Source organism: Seriola aureovittata, chromosome 21, assembly GCF_021018895.1.
Source record: "Seriola aureovittata isolate HTS-2021-v1 ecotype China chromosome 21, ASM2101889v1, whole genome shotgun sequence".
Classification (NCBI taxonomy): Eukaryota; Metazoa; Chordata; class Actinopteri; order Carangiformes; family Carangidae; genus Seriola; species Seriola aureovittata.
In genome coordinates this window covers 18,359,935-18,377,418 of record NC_079384.1, presented here as the reverse complement: position 1 = coordinate 18,377,418, position 17,484 = coordinate 18,359,935, and the positions used below count along the sequence as shown (strand labels likewise).

The 17,484-nt window shown below is 40.0% G+C and overlaps 1 protein-coding gene and 2 long non-coding RNA genes across 7 annotated transcripts in view; 1 reads left to right on the top strand and 2 right to left on the bottom strand.

Annotated features, from left to right (window-relative positions):
• LOC130162903 (formin-like protein 1) overlaps positions 1-17,044 on the top strand; it is a 32,990-nt gene extending 15,946 nt beyond the window's left edge. For 2 of the 5 annotated variants that reach the window (XM_056366767.1, XM_056366766.1), the window contains exons 10-26: positions 2,209-2,283; positions 4,291-4,401; positions 4,640-4,789; positions 5,087-5,188; positions 5,286-5,529; positions 6,940-7,212; positions 7,397-7,521; positions 8,245-8,447; positions 8,542-8,776; positions 9,721-9,789; positions 10,484-10,564; positions 10,664-10,793; positions 11,436-11,599; positions 11,689-11,790; positions 12,000-12,092; positions 13,427-13,541; positions 15,177-17,036. In XM_056366767.1, coding sequence (XP_056222742.1) covers positions 2,209-2,283; positions 4,291-4,401; positions 4,640-4,789; positions 5,087-5,188; positions 5,286-5,529; positions 6,940-7,212; positions 7,397-7,521; positions 8,245-8,447; positions 8,542-8,776; positions 9,721-9,789; positions 10,484-10,564; positions 10,664-10,793; positions 11,436-11,599; positions 11,689-11,790; positions 12,000-12,092; positions 13,427-13,541; positions 15,177-15,277 — 2,373 coding nt within the window. In that variant the 3' untranslated portion in view covers positions 15,278-17,036. Of the gene's footprint in view, positions 1-2,208; positions 2,284-4,290; positions 4,402-4,639; positions 4,790-5,086; positions 5,189-5,285; positions 5,530-6,939; positions 7,213-7,396; positions 7,522-8,244; positions 8,448-8,541; positions 8,777-9,720; positions 9,790-10,483; positions 10,565-10,663; positions 10,794-11,435; positions 11,600-11,688; positions 11,791-11,999; positions 12,093-13,426; positions 13,542-13,824; positions 13,905-15,176 lie in introns of all 5 variants that reach the window. The other 3 variants (XM_056366765.1, XM_056366769.1, XM_056366768.1) reach the window with 3 other exon arrangements.
• Positions 9,796-13,518, bottom strand: LOC130162904 (uncharacterized). The gene is made up of 5 exons (XR_008826320.1): positions 13,408-13,518; positions 12,747-12,817; positions 12,217-12,283; positions 11,416-11,507; positions 9,796-9,929 (listed from the first exon to the last, which is right to left on the bottom strand). It is a non-coding gene; the product is annotated as an uncharacterized LOC130162904 (long non-coding RNA).
• On the bottom strand, positions 13,853-15,213 carry LOC130162905 (uncharacterized). The gene is made up of 3 exons (XR_008826321.1): positions 15,101-15,213; positions 14,725-14,883; positions 13,853-13,985 (listed from the first exon to the last, which is right to left on the bottom strand). It is a non-coding gene; the product is annotated as an uncharacterized LOC130162905 (long non-coding RNA).
• Positions 17,045-17,484: the final 440 nt, after the last annotated feature.

Genomic DNA, 17,484 nt, shown 5'->3' with positions numbered 1-17,484 from the left:
TGTTGCCAACAGATCCTTCAACGACACTGACAGGAAGGAGCTAGACCTGAACCAGGAGTTTCTATTATTAGTAAACGTCAATGAAGTTGGAAAGCTGCCCTGCAACAAGCCGAGTCCTCCCTGACTGTGAGGAAGGAAGGCACTTTAATGTCAATTATACATATTTGCTTCTGGATTCAGATTTTAACCACTAATGTAATTTCATTACAAATAGCAGGGAGCTGCTGGAATTAACTGCTGTTTCCATTTTAGCTCCAGTTTCAGAAACACTTAAGACAACAGTTTAATTAGAGTGAATGGCTGCTGCAGCTGAATTACAGTGTGTGCAAGTGTTTGTCAGAAATTTTTCAAACTGTGATGAAAGAGTTGTTTTGAAACTGAGATCCAGCAGAAGAACACAACACTGAAACAGAAACAAGTTCATTTGAATTTTCTGAATTGAATATAAACTTTCTTCCTCGGTGGTGAAATGACGAGACTTTCCTCCTCTAAAAAAAACGAGCCTCTAGGTCGTTGCTAGGCGACATCTAGTGGCTGTAGTAATTACGACAGATGTAGCAGTTTTTATTATCTTTCATCCATGACCGTTCCACAGGAGTAACCACGTTATTATTATAACCATGACAACAAAGATCGTTTAGCCATGACCTTTATTATAGTAACCATGATGAGGAATTTAGGTAAGCTGCTCTCGATACAGTCCGAGTGTTTGTTATTGTAACCATGAAAACCAAGGTGCGCCTGCTGCTGTAGGGGCGCAAAACGACAGCATCAACAAACATTGATATCAAAGTAGTGATTTCAGCGACATCGCCCAGCTCTACAAGATAATAAAATATGAAATGATAAAATTATGATTCTGTTCCTTTCTTTATTATCAATAAATCTAATGAAAAGACCAATACCGTCGATGTTTCTTTATATTATCTGACTTCTCCGTGGCTCTCAGCTCTAAGCTCATCGGTTCCTACTGAAGATGTAAATCTTTAAAAACACCACAAATATATAGTTTCATTTTTAAAACATCTCAGTAACTTCCTTAAACATCTGGTAACTGTAGTTTTTAGCAAAGGTTCATCAAACTGGAGTAAACAGTGTATTTGTTGGGGACTATTCTTAGCGGCGGATTAATCCACATTTGGAAACAATGGAGCTCTGTGGCTCAGGCTGTAGATTCACACGTGATGCTTGTTAAAGGGATTAATTCATTTTTGGTTTTGATCTTCATGAGATTTGTTGAAAGTAAGAAAAGACACTCCTTTAATGAAGCAACAAAGAAGAAGAAAATCAAGTGTCCATCTGTAAGCACCGAATCCTCTGGCGACATCAGCCCCCGGCTGGTTGATTAGTGCAGCATCAGTTACCACAGCAGTGGCTCCAGTATCACACTGAGTGCCACTTGTTTTGGTGCAGCAGCAGCACCGAGGTGTGTGTGGGCGAGAGCCAGAGGGAGATTGAGCGAAAGATGGAGAGAGCGACACAGTGCACGTGGTCGTGAAGCTGAGGCGAGCAGGCGGGCGGCGAGCCAGGAGCTGGCTTGTGTGTCGCTCAGTGGCAGGACGTGGGCATTGTTTTGGGCCGTGCAGGCTGTCGGGTTGGAATGCTGCATTATTTAGCGAACATGAGTGGGTGAAAAGGGGGGAGGGCAGAGTACAAGACGGCAAACGCTCACATGCTGCTGCTAATGGACGAGACAAGGAAACTGCTGAGCAAACTAACATCAACACACACACTTCCTGAAGCCTTGTTTATATTTGGTCTGTCTGTGTGTATTCATAGCAATTATCCTGCACAATGCACTGGTTTTATTATTGCTGTTACTTGTGTTTGTCCCCGGAACCTGACACTAAATTTACAACCACAAGCAGCAGCCACATGATTCTCTGTAATTAGATGACATGTTTGCTGAACACACACATCATTTAAATACTGCAGAGTGTATGTGGCTAGATAGAGAGATGCATTACTCCGATACTGTGTGAGCACACTGCCCCCGTGTGAGAACACACGGAGGAGATTCAGTCCTTGGAACGAGTTGATTTATCTTTGCTGTCATCAGCAGCCGTCTCAGGGGACGTCTCCTGGATTTAACTGAGCAACATATTAATCACACAACACAATGAAGAGAGGCAAAGGTGTAACAGTCAGTGGTTTTTAAAGTGGGAAGCTGCTGTGATCTGACACCACCTGTTGTTTGTTGTTTCTCAGGTGTGTGGAGAGAAAAGTCGATTTGAGAAGCTCATGGAGTTTTTCCGCAGTGAAGACAGCAACATCGACTTCATGGTAAAGACTGTGTGTCAAGATATTATATGCACAGGAAATGGTCAAAAGTATGTGGACACCTGAACATTACACCCATATATGATTGTCCACAAACTGATTCACCTTCTTTGCTTCATGTAAAGTTCAATCTGATTGAACTTCCAGAAACTGACACCAGAAATCACACGGCTCTCCAGTGAGAGAGGGGGTGGGATGCATCTCTCTTTCAGGAAATATAGTTCACTTATAATCTTGTTTTATTATTATTCACTAAATGGTCTGGACCCGAAGTATATTTTTGAAATGATTTGATGTTTATAAGCCCAACAGGTCTCGAAGATCCGTTCTCCACTGCCTTCATTTAATCATTTAATCTTTGCACCTTAATTAGATCAGATGTTTTATAATCTGTTTTTATACTGTTTTCTTATTACGGTTTTTACTAACATTTTTTTTTAAATTAATAATCATTGAATCACTTACGTGTATGATTAGGGCTGTACAAATAAATCTGCCCTTATGACTACATGGTAAAATAAAACTAGCAGCAGGGAAGAAGAGGTGCAGTTTTTCTGGAGTGAGTGCGTGGACAGTGACAGTAAAGTTCTTGGTAAGAGGTTCATGTTTTCCACCTGCCCTCAGTGTTTCCTGCAGCGTTTACTCTTTAGCTCTTTTGTTTGTTTGTTTGTTTGTTTGTTTGTTTCTCTTTATTAGAACTTGTGGTCCAAACTGTGATAAACAGTCCCACTAAACAAAACTGGACATGTCCACATACATTTGGCCATATAGTATGTGCATGTGTGAATGAAGACTGAAGACTTTTTATGTGTTTTAATGTATTTGTCACGTCCTCTCATGTAGCATCTATAACTGATCTCTAACAGTTAATCAATGCTGTAAATGTATGATTACACACACATGAACAGAGCTTATAGTGTGTTATAAAATATACATGAACTCTTCATACACAAGTCCAAATATAAACAGGCAGGTTTAAAAGTGTTTAAAAACATGACACTTTTATTAGAATATGTTATAAAGCATTTATGGATCAGTTTTATCCTGTCAAGGGACGTGAAAACAAAACAGAGGAGCTTCATGTGATGCTGGTAATCACCAGTAACATCCTGTTGTCCACCTGTGTGAAATAACTCAAATGAATAGACACTTAATAGATCTTCATTTGGTATTTGGAAAAAATCTCTATTGTTAAAACTGCAGTTTGAACAACAGGAAAAAAAAAAGATCAGTAATTACAGTCATCATTCGTCATAATGAAGCTCTCAGACAGAGCCATTTACAAAATGACAGTCTTCCTTTTAATTAAACAGACTGTTTGCAATTATGTGAAATGTGCAGAGTGCAGTGAATAAGATACAACAGCACGCAGCTGATGTTTGTTAATGTGGGTTCACTGGTTCACTTTAACCCTGAGATCACACCTGTGGGTGCAAATACAGAGAGGTTATAGTGTTGAATTTAATGTTGAGTGAACACATGGATGAATGAATGAATTAATCTCTAAGTTGTTGTTAAGTCAATTCAAACAATGAATATCATGTAAATGCAGCAAAAAAAACTTGAAGCTACAATAATAATAAAGTAATTATTATAATGAAGTAATTATTTTCATTATCAATTCATCTGCTGATTAATTTCTCATCATTTTGCCTTTACATCAGAAAACAATGTCAAATGTCCGTCACAGTTTCCTAAAGCCCAAAGATTTTCACTTAACATTCAAGACTTAATGAATAACTGAATGATTAATTGATTATCAATATACATGTTGAGTAAGTTTCTGTCGTCATTGGGACTTTATGTGGAAGGAAACAGAGCTTTTAGAAAAACCAGTTTGAAGATTTTTCACTGTTTAAGGTTCAGAGTTCAGGATCAGGCTCCAGCTGTGGCCTCCACATCTGGACCACACACCCTGATCCTGAACTCTGAAGCTTTAGTTGGACATTTTAAATCGCAGCGTCTTCCCTTGTAAACATGAGTGAAGTATTTACTGTGTGTGCCCACCAGGTGGCCTGTATGCAGTTCATCAACATCGTGGTCCACTCAGTGGAAAACATGAACTTCAGAGTGCACCTTCAGTACGAGTTCACACGACACAGCCTGGATGACTACCTGGAGGCAAGTCTGACCTTTGACCTCACAGCCTGACCCCTGAAATCAGACTTTAGAATGAGGATTGTTTTAGACTTATACACAAGAAGAAAGATTGTAGCGTAAAATGTAGCGCTTCATTTTATGCTTATGTAGTTGTTACATATGTTGTTAATTAGATTTTTTTGTGTGTGTGTGTGTGTGTGTGTGTGTGTGTGTGTGTGTGTGTGTGTGTGTGTGTGTGTGTGTGTGTGTGTGTGTGTAGAGGCTGAAGTTCACGGAGAGCGACAGACTGCTGGTGCAGATTCAGGCCTACCTGGACAATGTGTTTGATGTGGGAGCTCTGCTGGAGGATGCAGAGACGAAGAACGCTCTGCTGGAACACATGGAGGAGCTGCAGGAACACAACACACAGGTGGATATACAACCACCTTACAACCATACAACCATGCAACCGCCCCTTCACTGTTTACACACTTTATTGTGTCGTAGATTTAATTTTAAAACGATAAAGAATTTTGCCCATTAATTGACATGAATTAATCGAAAAATCCGTGATGACAAAGTGAAACATGTTTTTGATTTGATTTGATTTTCAGATTTATTAAATATAAAAAGTAAATCTACAACACAAAGTTTACAAAAAGTGAACCGCTAAAGAGAATGAAGATCGTCGCTGCGTGTAAATGAAACCTGTGTGTTGGTGTCTCAGCTGAGCAGCAGGCTTCAGGAGAGTGAGAGGGAGGCGATGGAGAAAGTGTCAGAGTTGGAGAAGAAGCTCATTCAGACCACAAAGGAGGTGGAGCTCCTAAAGGTGAAGTACATCATTCTCCTCTTTGCATGTGTATCGACTGTGTATTTCAGTCTGACCGCTTTATCATGACTGTTTCCTGCTGGTGTGTGTGTCACAGGAGAGTCTGCGTGAGTCGTGCTCTCAGGTGACTCTGCTGCAGCAGCGGGAGCGAGAGAGAGAGCTTGAACGGGAGAGAGAGAGGGAAAGAGAGAGAGACAAGGACCGATCCACCGAGGCCCTGAGGGAGCTGGAGGCCAAAGTCCAGGCTCTGGTGGAGCAGGGCCTGGTCCGGATGGAGCGCTCCTCATCCGGACACCTGGACGTTCAGGTGGTCCCCGTCATCCAGGACGTGGTTCAGAAAGGTCAGAGCCTGAAATAAGATTTATTACAGAGTTGATAAGAAACTCTGATATTCACTCTGAAGTCGAGCAGCTTCTCTTTCCTTCCTCGCTCTTGTTTCCCTGCATGTGTGAAGTGTAACGCCGCTTCAGGTTGAATTCACAGAGACACCTGAACTTTCTCCTCGCAGGTGAGACGCAGGCAGTCGCTTTAAACTCTATGAAAAACAAGCGTTCACGTCTGTCCTCCAGGTCGAGCTGTATTTTCGGTTTAGAAAGAGACTTGTTGGTGTCGAGTGCATCATAATTAAATATTGAATGTTTCGCAAAAAGACAAATTATAAAAGCTCTTCTTTTCAGCCTTGAACATGAAAATGAGTCAGGCCTCAGGATGAGCAGTTAACAGCCTCTGATCTTTTCTGCTCCTGCAATATTTTGTCACTATGATCACTTCAAAATAAGATGAATGTAGATGAAATGTGTCTAGTGGCCTCCACCATCAAAATCTACATAATCTCACACAGACACAGAGAATTGTAGAGAGTGAGCTGAACTGATGAAGACCTGCTCAAGTTCATCGCTCTGTTTTGTCCTTTGAGAAAAAATCTGTAATCACGAGGAAGAAACTTTTATTTTAGATTTCTTTTTGGTTTCATGAAGGTGCGTCTGCATAAATTTGATTTGGATACAGCCAATCAAATCTTGAATGTCATGCTGCATTCATATGCTCCTCAGATGTTTCCATTTCCCGAGTTAGGAAGTTGTTTTTCCAACTTCAGCGTGTCCATGTTCCTTTAAGTCTGAGTGTGGAAACAACATGGACACTACAAAGAAGATGTGATGTATTTTATAACTGTTTCCAAACACAAAAACCAAAGAGACACAGTTTTTAAACTGTCTACAAATGCATTACTGAGACAATAATAATCCTAAAATATACTGATAATGTTATGAGGTGTGTTCATCAGTGCATCAGCAGATGGATGAGTGTTTGATGAGTGCAAAGCTCACAGGGTTACTGCTGACAAATAACTTTTCTAACTAATCTAGATCTGTCTGGTAACTGTTACAACCTGATTCCAGGATACAAATTAAACTTGAATTTGCACAATTAATCAAAAGTTTCTCACCATAAAACAAACATTTACTTTCGTCGGCCATGTATGACTTCAACAACTCGGCAAGTTGCGGAACAAAAATGTTGGCCGACTATCCAACTTGTTGTTCTGACTCAGGGGTGGGCACGTTTTTCTGATTATTCCAACACCACCTGAATACAGCTGCCTCAGACTCTGAACGAGAACCCACAGTAGTTCCTGCTGAAGTTTCCTTCTTATCCAACTCCCAGACATGAACACGTCCTGCAGCTTCCCCTGACTGTTCCAGTTGGACTTTGATGAATGTAAAATAACAGTGTTGTTGTTTCCCTCACAGCTAAAGATGAAGTAGATACAGGAAATGACCATGAGCCCACTCCCACCTGCTCAGACTCGCCACCACACCTATCTGAAGCTTCTTTAAAGTCAGTGCCGGCACAAGCTCCTCCTCCACCACCTCCTCCACCCCCGCCACCACCACCACCTCCTCCTCCTCCTCCAGGCTCAACAGCAGCTCCTCCTCCTCCTCCTCCTCCTCCTGCAGCTCCACCCCCCCTGCTACCTCCTGGAGATGGTGCGATGCAGCTACCAGGGGCAGATGGGAGCTCAGGTGAGTCTGCCATCAGAGCACAGTGGTTTGGTTTGGACCTAAACTCTGGAACTGTAACATTATCCTGAGAGAAAAAATGTAAATGCACAGATCACCATAAAAACGACTTTAGTATTTTACCAATAATTCACCGTCCGGTTAGAGAGAAATATTTTCGATTGTCTGTTTCATCCTTTTCTTCCAGGTCGTAAAAAAAAGAATCCCATTCAGACCAAATACCGGATGCCGCTGTTGAACTGGCAGGCCCTCAAATCCAACCAGGTGGCAGGAACCATCTTCAACGAGCTGGACGACGAGCACGTCTTAGAGGTTTGACCACTTCCTGTTTCCAGTGTCTGTGTTTGTCACTACTGTCACTGACTAAACCCACATCATCCAGGTACCCACTGTGTGACACTCAGCTCTGTTGAATCACTTTGTCTCACACAGTCGAGTCATTACCTCAATGTATTTATTCACTTCCATTCCTTTTTTCGGAAAACGTTTATTGGTTTTTGTTAATTAAACACAAAAACTCCCCTTCCTTTCCTGAGAGATACAGTATTTTATTCTAGTTAAAATCAAGTTTCAGCTTTGGAATAAAAGCAATAACACCAACAGGTTTGTGGTCACAAACCTTTACACAATTCTTTTTTGTGAAATGGAAAAAACAGCAACTCAGATCTTATATAATCCTGAGTTATTCCTTTAAAAACTGCTCCGTAAAATCAGATCAGATCATCTCTGAGAATCCTCCATTTTAACTGGCAACAATCAAAAAAATGAACACATTTACATTTTCTTCCATTAACTGGAAACTACTCTGGTCATAAATGTAACAAACCTCAACAGGAACAGTTTATCTTAGAACCTGTTTCCAGTTTCATGTTCTTGTTAGATTTAATACTATTGGGATTAAAATGGTGTAATTAAACATGTATAATGTGAGTCCTTACCAGCCATTTACACTGCAACAGTTCAAGCAACATTTAATGTCTCATTTCTCAGCTCTGTGTATTTCTCTCTATGTCTTTGATGGATCTCTCCTACCAGGAGCTAAACATGGCCGCCTTTGAGGAGCAGTTCAAGACCAAGGCCCAGTCCGTCCCTGTAGACCAGGGCACCCTCAAGATGAAACTGGCCCACAAGACCCCCAGTAAAGTTTCTCTAATGGAGCCCAACAGGGCCAAAAACCTGGCTATCACCCTGCGTAAGGAGGGAATGGCTGCTTCTGACATCTGCTGTGCCATCGAGACGTACGCTCTAAACCTAAACTCCATTTGTTTCTACATCATATATATATATATAAATAGTGAGACACTTTAAATTCACATCACTGCCGCCCCACAGGTACAACCAGAGAGCTCTGAGTCTGGACTTCCTCGAGCTGCTGGAGCGTTTCATCCCCACAGAGTACGAGATGAAGCTCATCCACAACTACGAGTGCGAGGGCAGGCCCCTGGACGAGCTCAGCGAGGAGGACCGCTTCATGGTGCGCTTCAGCAAGATCCCGAGGCTCTCGCAGCGCATCAGCACTCTCACCTTCATGGGCAATTTCCCTGAGAGTGTTCAGCTGATACAGCCCGTGAGTTCCCGGGGGGGGGTTTTACAGATGTGTGTATGACGTCTGTGTTTGTGTGACTGTGAAACAGATATTTCTGACAGAAATTACAGCAATCAGGACCTACGGGTTTTTAAATACCTTAGCTGCCTTCATGAGTTCTGTGTCACTGACTCTGCTGCTGCTGACCGCAAATCAGTGGTCAAGCTACAATAACTAACTTCCTGTTGTTTTACACTTGCATCCACCTGTCCACGTCTCACAGTTTGAAAACTTCTGGTTCAGACAGTTTAAATGAAACCGCAGAACTGCTCCTGTTCTGACACTGACTGCTGCAGTTTCACACTCACACTCAGCCGCATCTGTTTTCAAAGAATTGTTCCATGTTTGGGGAAAAATGCTTATTTGTTTTTCTACAGTTAGATGACAAGTTCACCTCTGTTCTCTAGAACCAGCGGTTTAGTTTTTATTTTATAGGTTCATTTAACAGGGATGGGGCATGTTAATAAACTGCCAGAGTAAGCCAAGAGTTTAGATACAGCGATGTTACAAAGTCACAAAGATTAAATAACAAGAAACAAAACATTATATTGTGTTTAAGTCTTATTAAAACATGCAGCACAGCAGCAATGAAATGAAACTAATTTTGATAAAAATATAGACTAAATAAGAGACTGATTGAAACCTGCCAAGCAGAAGCACTGACATTAAAATCACATACAGTGCATAAAATATGGTTTACAGAGGTTTGGCTTAGCTTAGCATAAAGACTGGAAACAGGGGGAAACAGCTAGCCTGGCTCTGTCTAAAGATAAAAAAAAAAATACAAACAAATAAGTATACTTCCTCAAATATGGAACTATTGTTTTAAGATGCAGCACACTGTGAATTAAGTGAGGCAGCCTGTTGTAATAATTTGGTTCTTCACAGTTTGGAAATAATAATCATATCAACTATTATTCCCTCAGCAACTCAACGCCATCATCGCCGCCTCGATGTCGATCAAATCCTCCAGCAAACTGAAGAAAATCCTTGAGGTGAGTTTGTTATTTTCAGAAGAATAACGTAGTAACAGAGCAGCAGCTTCTTCTCGCTCCACTTTGTCTCTTTGCTGTTGATCATGTGTCCGTGGGAGCTCGAGTCATTTGTGAAACAAAAGTTCATTTTTACCATGAATCTGAAAGAAGGAAAATGAACAGTTAAATATAACAGTTAATTTACATCTAAATAACATCAGTTTCTTCTCCTCAGCTTTGTAGTTTAAGTTGGTAGCAAATATTATCAAACATTTTGTCTCAAAAAATGACTATAGTGAAGAACCTGATGTGAAAATGTTACCAACAGTCAAAGATCTGTGTGCACATTATGTTCAGCTGACTATAAAAGGTTAAAGCTTTACACTTTGTTTATGAAGGGAGAAGTTTTTCTGTTTTTATCTCCAGTTTGAGGAGAGGGGTCAAAGTTTTTTATTTGAATTGTGAGACATCACATATTTCTTTCTTAATATTTTTACTTATTCAAATCTGTTTTCATTGCTTTTAAATGCTATTTTGATGCCATCTTAATGTATTTCCATGCCTCTGTAAAGCACCTTGACTCACCTTGTGTCTGAATGGTGCTATATAAATAAACTAGCCTTGCCTCTACTATAATGGTATTTTATGTGTATGACAGTAATTTCTTGTCGTACAATATGGTTTGACCTTGTTTCTTCCTGTCTGTGATGTGAAGATCATCTTAGCGTTTGGAAACTACATGAACAGCAGCAAGCGAGGGGCAGCGTACGGCTTCCGCCTGCAGAGTTTAGACCTGGTGAGTATAACCTACAGAAATATTCATTGTGTCTGTTTCTGTAGAAAATCTGAGAATCTTTTGCTCAACTTGTGATCACACACACTTTGTTTTCTTTAGCTGTTAGACACCAAATCTACAGACCGTAAACAGACACTGCTTCACTTCATCGTCAGCATCATCCAGGAGAAATACCCAGAGCTGCAGTCCTTCTACACAGAGCTGCACTTCCTGGACAAGGCGTCACTCGGTACGCACTCACTACAGTTACTGATCCGTCTCCATCCATCTCTCATAGAGCTCCACACATACAGTTCACCATCTGCTTTCCCACTATAGCTTAATCAACATTACACTGCTCAACGCCCTGCAGAGCCCAAGTTAAGAGATGTCTCCCCCTATTTTGATTTTGATGCATTTTCAAAACTAACTGTTTCTTTGAAATATTTTTGAGCTGAAAATGCTTTATGAATCTTTGAAAGAAAATATCAGAAAACGTCAGAAAATAGTTCAAATGCCATAAATCATTATTTCCCAGATCTTCTTATGGATCAATACTTCAAATAAAACACAGAAGAAGAGGAAAATTTGAATAAATGTTTTATCAACTGATTGTTTCAGCTTTAAAATCATTTGACACTAAACCACATTTGTGCAGATATGAAAATCAAATGTCATCTTTAATAATGTCCTAACAGTGGGACTGCTGTGATCACCTCATTCATGTTTTTTAGGCCTTTGTGCAGGTTCTCTTTTTTTAACGCCGACACCACAGTGTGACCTTTAAAATCTTGCATGAGCATTAATACCACACAGTCTAATAACCACACTACCAGCAGTGATAGGAACGTTACACTGAAGCACTAACTCACCTCTTCCCTTTGTGTCGTAGTTTCTCTGGACAGTATTGTGCAGGACGTGCGAGCTCTGGAGCGAGGCATGGAGGTGACCAGGAGGGAGTTCTCTGTGGAGAAAGAAAATCCTGTGCTGCAGACGTTTCTCAGCAGAAACACCGAGCTGCTCGACTCACTCACAGCCGATGGAAAAACTGCACAGGTCATCTTTAATCACCCAGTTACACATATTTCTGATGTCCGCCTCCATTTCTTTGGCTAAATTTGTCTCATTTTTTGTCTGATTTCCAGGACGTGTATGACTCAGCCGTGGAGTACTTCGGAGAGAACTCTAAAACCACCCCTCCCTCGGTCTTCTTCCCTGTTTTTGTCAGATTCATCAAGGCCTACAAGGTCAGATAACACTTACTTTATTGATTTCTGGGCTAAATGAACAGACAGGGAAGCAGATAGCTGCTTCACTGACAACTAAAAAACCCAGCTATTCCAGGATCCTTACAGCTCAGTTAGTCAGTCACAGTGAGCCAATGTCACACTTATTATTTGACCTTCACGTCGATCAGTAGATGCATTTAACATCCTCGTGTTTTTGTCTGTGGCAGCAAGCAGAGCAGGAAAATGAGCAAAGGAGGAAACATGTCCCGAACTGTGAAGCCCCCTTGACTCCACCCAAACCTGAGGTCATGGAGAACAAGGTAACATCTCAAAAAGTCAGAATTTCATTACCCACACACTAACTGCTCTAGGTTAATGGATCATTCCTGTTCGTTGCAGCTTGGGTCTTATAATTTCCATCAGTCACAACAACATTGTACTCACCAAGTTAACTGCTGATATCAGCAAACTACAGTAGCTCGGAGGGGTCAACATGAGACGATCGCACAGGCTGTAAACAAAGCAAAATGTTTTAGAATAGAATAAAATAATTTTACTGTTTTCCTGTATTTTCACTTCCAGATTACTGGGCAAGGCAAATTTTATAGCACATGTCAATACATGAAATAAAGAATACAAGCAGTAAAACAGACTAGAATTAAAAAAAAAAAAAAAAAAAAAAGATCTTGTAGCATTTTGAGCCGCACAGTGGCTGAAGGAAGCTTCGTCATATGTAGTTCTAACCCTGGGAACAGACTGATCGTGAGCCAGCTGACCTGAGCGGTCTACAAGGTTCATACTGGTTCAGTGTTTTGGACCTAAGCTGTGTAGTGATTAATGGACCTGTTGCAGGATTTTAAAGTTAATTATTCCAGCTGCTGGTAACCAATGAAGGGATCTGACAACTGGAGCTTTTTCGGTTCTTGTTACAACCACAGCAGCAGCACTGTGGATCAGCTGAGGCTGAGACAGACCTGTAAACTGCAGTAATCCAGCCTGCCACAGACAAATACAGGGACAAGTTTCCCCAGAACATCATGCGTCCCTGGAGAAAAGGAAGCAACATAAAACATTAAATATCAATAATTGTAACATAGTAATAAAGAATGTAATAACTAAAGGAGGTGAGCTACAGTGACAAAAGTGTTGTGGGTATTGTCAAATCAAAGAAACAATAACAAAAAGAAAAGTCCCAACTCAGTTTTTCTATCTGAAATACAGAAAAATGGAAAGTGACCTGTCTGAGCTCCTCAGTACAGAAGCCCAGAGTGGCAAGAGATTTTATTTTTTAAGTTTCCTTTTTTTTTGCCATTTTTTTCCCCACAGCCTGTTGTGGCCTAAATGGGTATCACAAAAATCTGTCCTAAAAGAAAGATAACTTCTCTCTCAGGGCTTCCATTGATCTGCAATTACCTATGTTAAATTAAAGAAAAAAGAAATATATGTGTAACCACTCCTACTCCCTAATGTTCACAAACAATAGATTTGTAATTCTAGGCTATTGGACATAAATATTAAAACTGATTTTACTACAACTCAAGAAACCAGAAATGTTCTTTAACGTACCCATATGACATCAGCAGAGTCATTGACCATGAAGGAAAGGAAACGTTACATTCAGACTGACACTTTTACCCTTGTTTCGATGTTTCAGGTTTCCATGACGCCCAGACTTCCCCAGATGGATCTGATAGCAGAACTGAAGAGGAGGCAGGTGTCTCCTCTGGTGAGGGAGGGGAAGGACGGAGCCATCGAGGACATCATCACAGGTACAGATCCACATGGACAATCATACAGTACAGTCTGTTAGGGGAAAGCAGGTAGCTTGGCTCTATCCAGAGTGAAAAACTACACCAACCAGCAACACTAAAGCTCCTTAATGAATTCTCTTAATCTGCCCGACTCCTTTTTCTCATGCACCTGTGATACTAAACATTTCGTCCTGTTTGCTTTTAGAACAGTCACTCGTTTCTTACTTTCATCATCCTTGCTTCTTCTCTCTCGTTTGTCCCTCCTCTCTTCCTCTCCTTGTTGTTTCTCCTGTGTCTTCAGCTCTAAAGTCCGTGCCCTTCACGGCTCGCTCTGCCAAACGCTCCTCTCGTCTCTTCTGCGACTCCGTCTTCATCGACGAGGTGACGTTTTAAAAATCCCTCGCTGTTCTGTGACTCTCTGTCCTTCTGCTGCTGACGACTCTTGTGTTTTCTAACCAGGAACTGATCAACAGATTGTAGGACATATATCATGAAGCCCACTGGCAGGGTTTATGTCATATTACAGGCTGAGACTGTCACAGTATTATCAGTTCATTTAAGCACAAGAATGTGTTATAAAACATAAGATGTGACCATAAATTTCAGATTAATTACACCTTTAAAAACATTTAACTAAACCTCCACATACATAAAGGCAACAGACAGTAACAATTAACTGGCACTGGCAGGAATTTCAGTGTCTCCTCCAGTATAGCCTTCACACTATCAGGGACAGTCTGCCCTTCAAAGAATACTTTAGTTGCTGTTTACAGTATTTGTACCTCTCTGGAGATGTTGACCCTTTTAAGGCTCATTTGAAACTGTCTGCTGCTTTTAAAGTGGATGAAAGGAACCGATGTGAATTATAGGAGCAAGAACAACAAGTCCTTCAAACTAAACGACGAGGTATTGGTTTGTATTTAAAGGAACCAGAGTGGCAAACTGTGGTTTCCTGTACTGATGCATTTTATAATCAAAAGCTAATGTACTATAATATAGGGAGGAGAATGTGTCAATTTTTATGATGTATCAATATGAATATATCTTCTTCTATAGACATTAGTTTTAATTTGCTTTTTACTATTCTGTAAAATTACTTGATCACGTGTTCAAAAAGTAAATAATTATCGAGGTCATCGCTGCACAACAGCAGCAGAACCTGATCAGAAGTGTATGGACACTTTAAATATAATATCCATACCTGTAAGTGATTGTTGATGACAGGCTTTAGTTTGTGAATCCTCTCCACCAGATGTTGAACCTGGCTGCATTCAGCCACAACAGCATTAGGTCCAGCCCAGATGTTTGGTTAGAGTCAGGCTCTCCCACAACAAACTGGGAAAACCATTTCTTCATGGAGCTGATAGGAAAGAGACAACCCGCTGTCACAAAGATGAAACAACAACATTGTCTAAAATATCAGTATATGTATTTAAAAAGTTTCTAAAAAAAGGGTTTAATTTTTTCATTTGCTTCCAAGTTTTAGAAATATCTACCGATGACATCACTAGATCTTATAAAACCGAAGTGCATCAGTCTGCAGTTTAGATGGAGTGATATGAAATTTTGTCAAATACCTTTTTCCCCTAAAAACATGACCAGTCTTTTCACAGGTAGATTATTGATGTCTTTGTTCTTTGTCCTCCACCTCAGATCTAAGGAATCAGCCATACAGACGGGCAGACGGCGGGCGGCGCAGCGCCAAGTGGAAACCAGGACAACAGCTGCACGTGTCCTCAGACATCTCCCTGTGAAACCCACTGCAGAGCAGAGCAGACAGCACAAGCACAAGAGATCAGACATTTAACTCACTGTGGACACACACTCGTTGTCTCACGCATGTTAACGAATGCAGAGGTGAAAATGCATGTTTCACAGAGATGACGACACCCACAACAACAACACCTGACGACAAAGAGTTAAAAATATGAGCTGAGATATTATAAATGAACTTTTCCCTCCAAACTCGACATGAACACAAACCGTCTCTGTTCTGTTAAAGTACCTTTCTGAATCAAGTTAAAGTAGAAATGTTCTGAGTGAATATTAGCTGCACTCGATGCTAATGACACTGGATGCCATAAGAGCTGATTAAGACAATTACATGGAAGAATGAGCCATTCAGCTGATACGTGACGAGAGCGCTTCATTAACGCTGCTCAGATCTTTCAGCCTCGGCTCAGAGTGAAGCTTCAAAGAGAAACTTTGACAGACAAACCTCTCATGAATCATTTTTGATAAGTTTTTTTTTCTTTTTTTTTTTTTTTAAATGTTCACGACATGATTTTTTAATTGGTTTTATTTTAAAAGAGAATATTAATTACAGCACCACCGTCCATCTTACTGTTTGTTTCTGCAGTAGATTAAAGATCAAAAATTAAGCTGAAGATTTTTAATATATTTAAATTATTTTTAATACTGAGAATGATGAACTTGTACTTTGCTTCTGCATTTCAACAAATAAAGCATTTTATACTGTTCTTGATTGTGTGTTTTTGCTTTTTGGTGACATTTATATGATGAAGTGAGTGAAATAAAAGCCTCCTTATGCCTCTGACGTCTTTATGCCTTACTACCCTGTGATGTTGTCATGACTTCCTGTACTAAGTCTTGGTGGCACAGCTGTTATCACTGTTGCCTCACAGCCACAAGGTTTTGGGATCAAACCTGACAGTCTGCTGTGGCATCCTATGACACTGTACGACTTACTGCACTATGACGTTTTTACGACTTACTACATACAATGATGAAATAAACCAACAGCAGATTATCGACTCATTGCACCGACAAATGCCACAGGTGATTGTTATTTCATGTAAAACCACCGGGCTTCTACATTTTTCTGATGTCATGAACTTGTGTTTGAGTTCTTTGGTTTTTCAGCTGCTGTGTCCAAATGTCTGAATATACAGTATCTGACACATTTTCTGCTGTTACAACTTCAGTCTCAATATATTTTTTCTCTAATCACAACTTCATCTCATTGTCCTAGCCTTGCATACATTGATATTTAAAATTGTTTAGATTATAGTAAAATTAACTGTAAAACTTTTAGGAATGTTACATTTTTCTCATTAAGTTATGACCCCATAACTTTGATGTATAATTACAGTTTTACCTCAAAAGATTAACAGATAATTGTAAAATTGCAATTTTGTCTGAATTTAGATTTTTTTTCTAATATTATTTCTATTAAAGTTACATCTAAAAATGTTTTCCTCATATATAATTGTAATTTATTTTTTCTGAAAATATAATTATTCATAGGGGTATAACTGTATTGTTGAAAATTACAATTTATTATGGTGAAATTACAGCTTTATTCATGAAATCCCTGATACTAAGCATCTTTAATCACACATACATTGTTTATATAGTTAAAACTTTTTTGTCAGTTCAGAAATGTTCACAAGAAATTTACCACATTTGTCCAAATGTTTGTCTTTTTTTTTGTTTTTTTACAATTTTGAAATTAAACTTGCTGCAGTTTTAATTCTGTTCCCTGTCTGTTAAATGGCCATCTGTTTGAACAACACTTAAACTGTCTGAAATAATTTGCCAGATGTCGCAGTTGTTGCTGAAAAGAGCATGAAATGAGTTGTTTTGCTTCACATGAAAAGGCAGCAGATGCAGCGGAGAACAAAGTGATACCTGACGAGTGACCAAGACCAGACCTGCAGCTGTGCAGTGACAAAGCACTTTTACATCATCACTGCAGAGTTTAACAGATGCAGGAGATACGAGGAATCTCAGCTCACAGAAACACAAATGACTAAAGATCAAACTGAGAAGAAGTCAGAGCCACTTCCTGGAGGAAACAGTGTATGAGGTTTAAACCCTCAGTGATATTTGCATTTCCTCTTTCAGGGAGTTTAGAGTTTGGAGGATGCAGCAGGAAACAGAGTTTCTCTGTGACCTTTGCTCCCTGTTGATCTTCAATCAAGAAAAGATAAAAAACAAC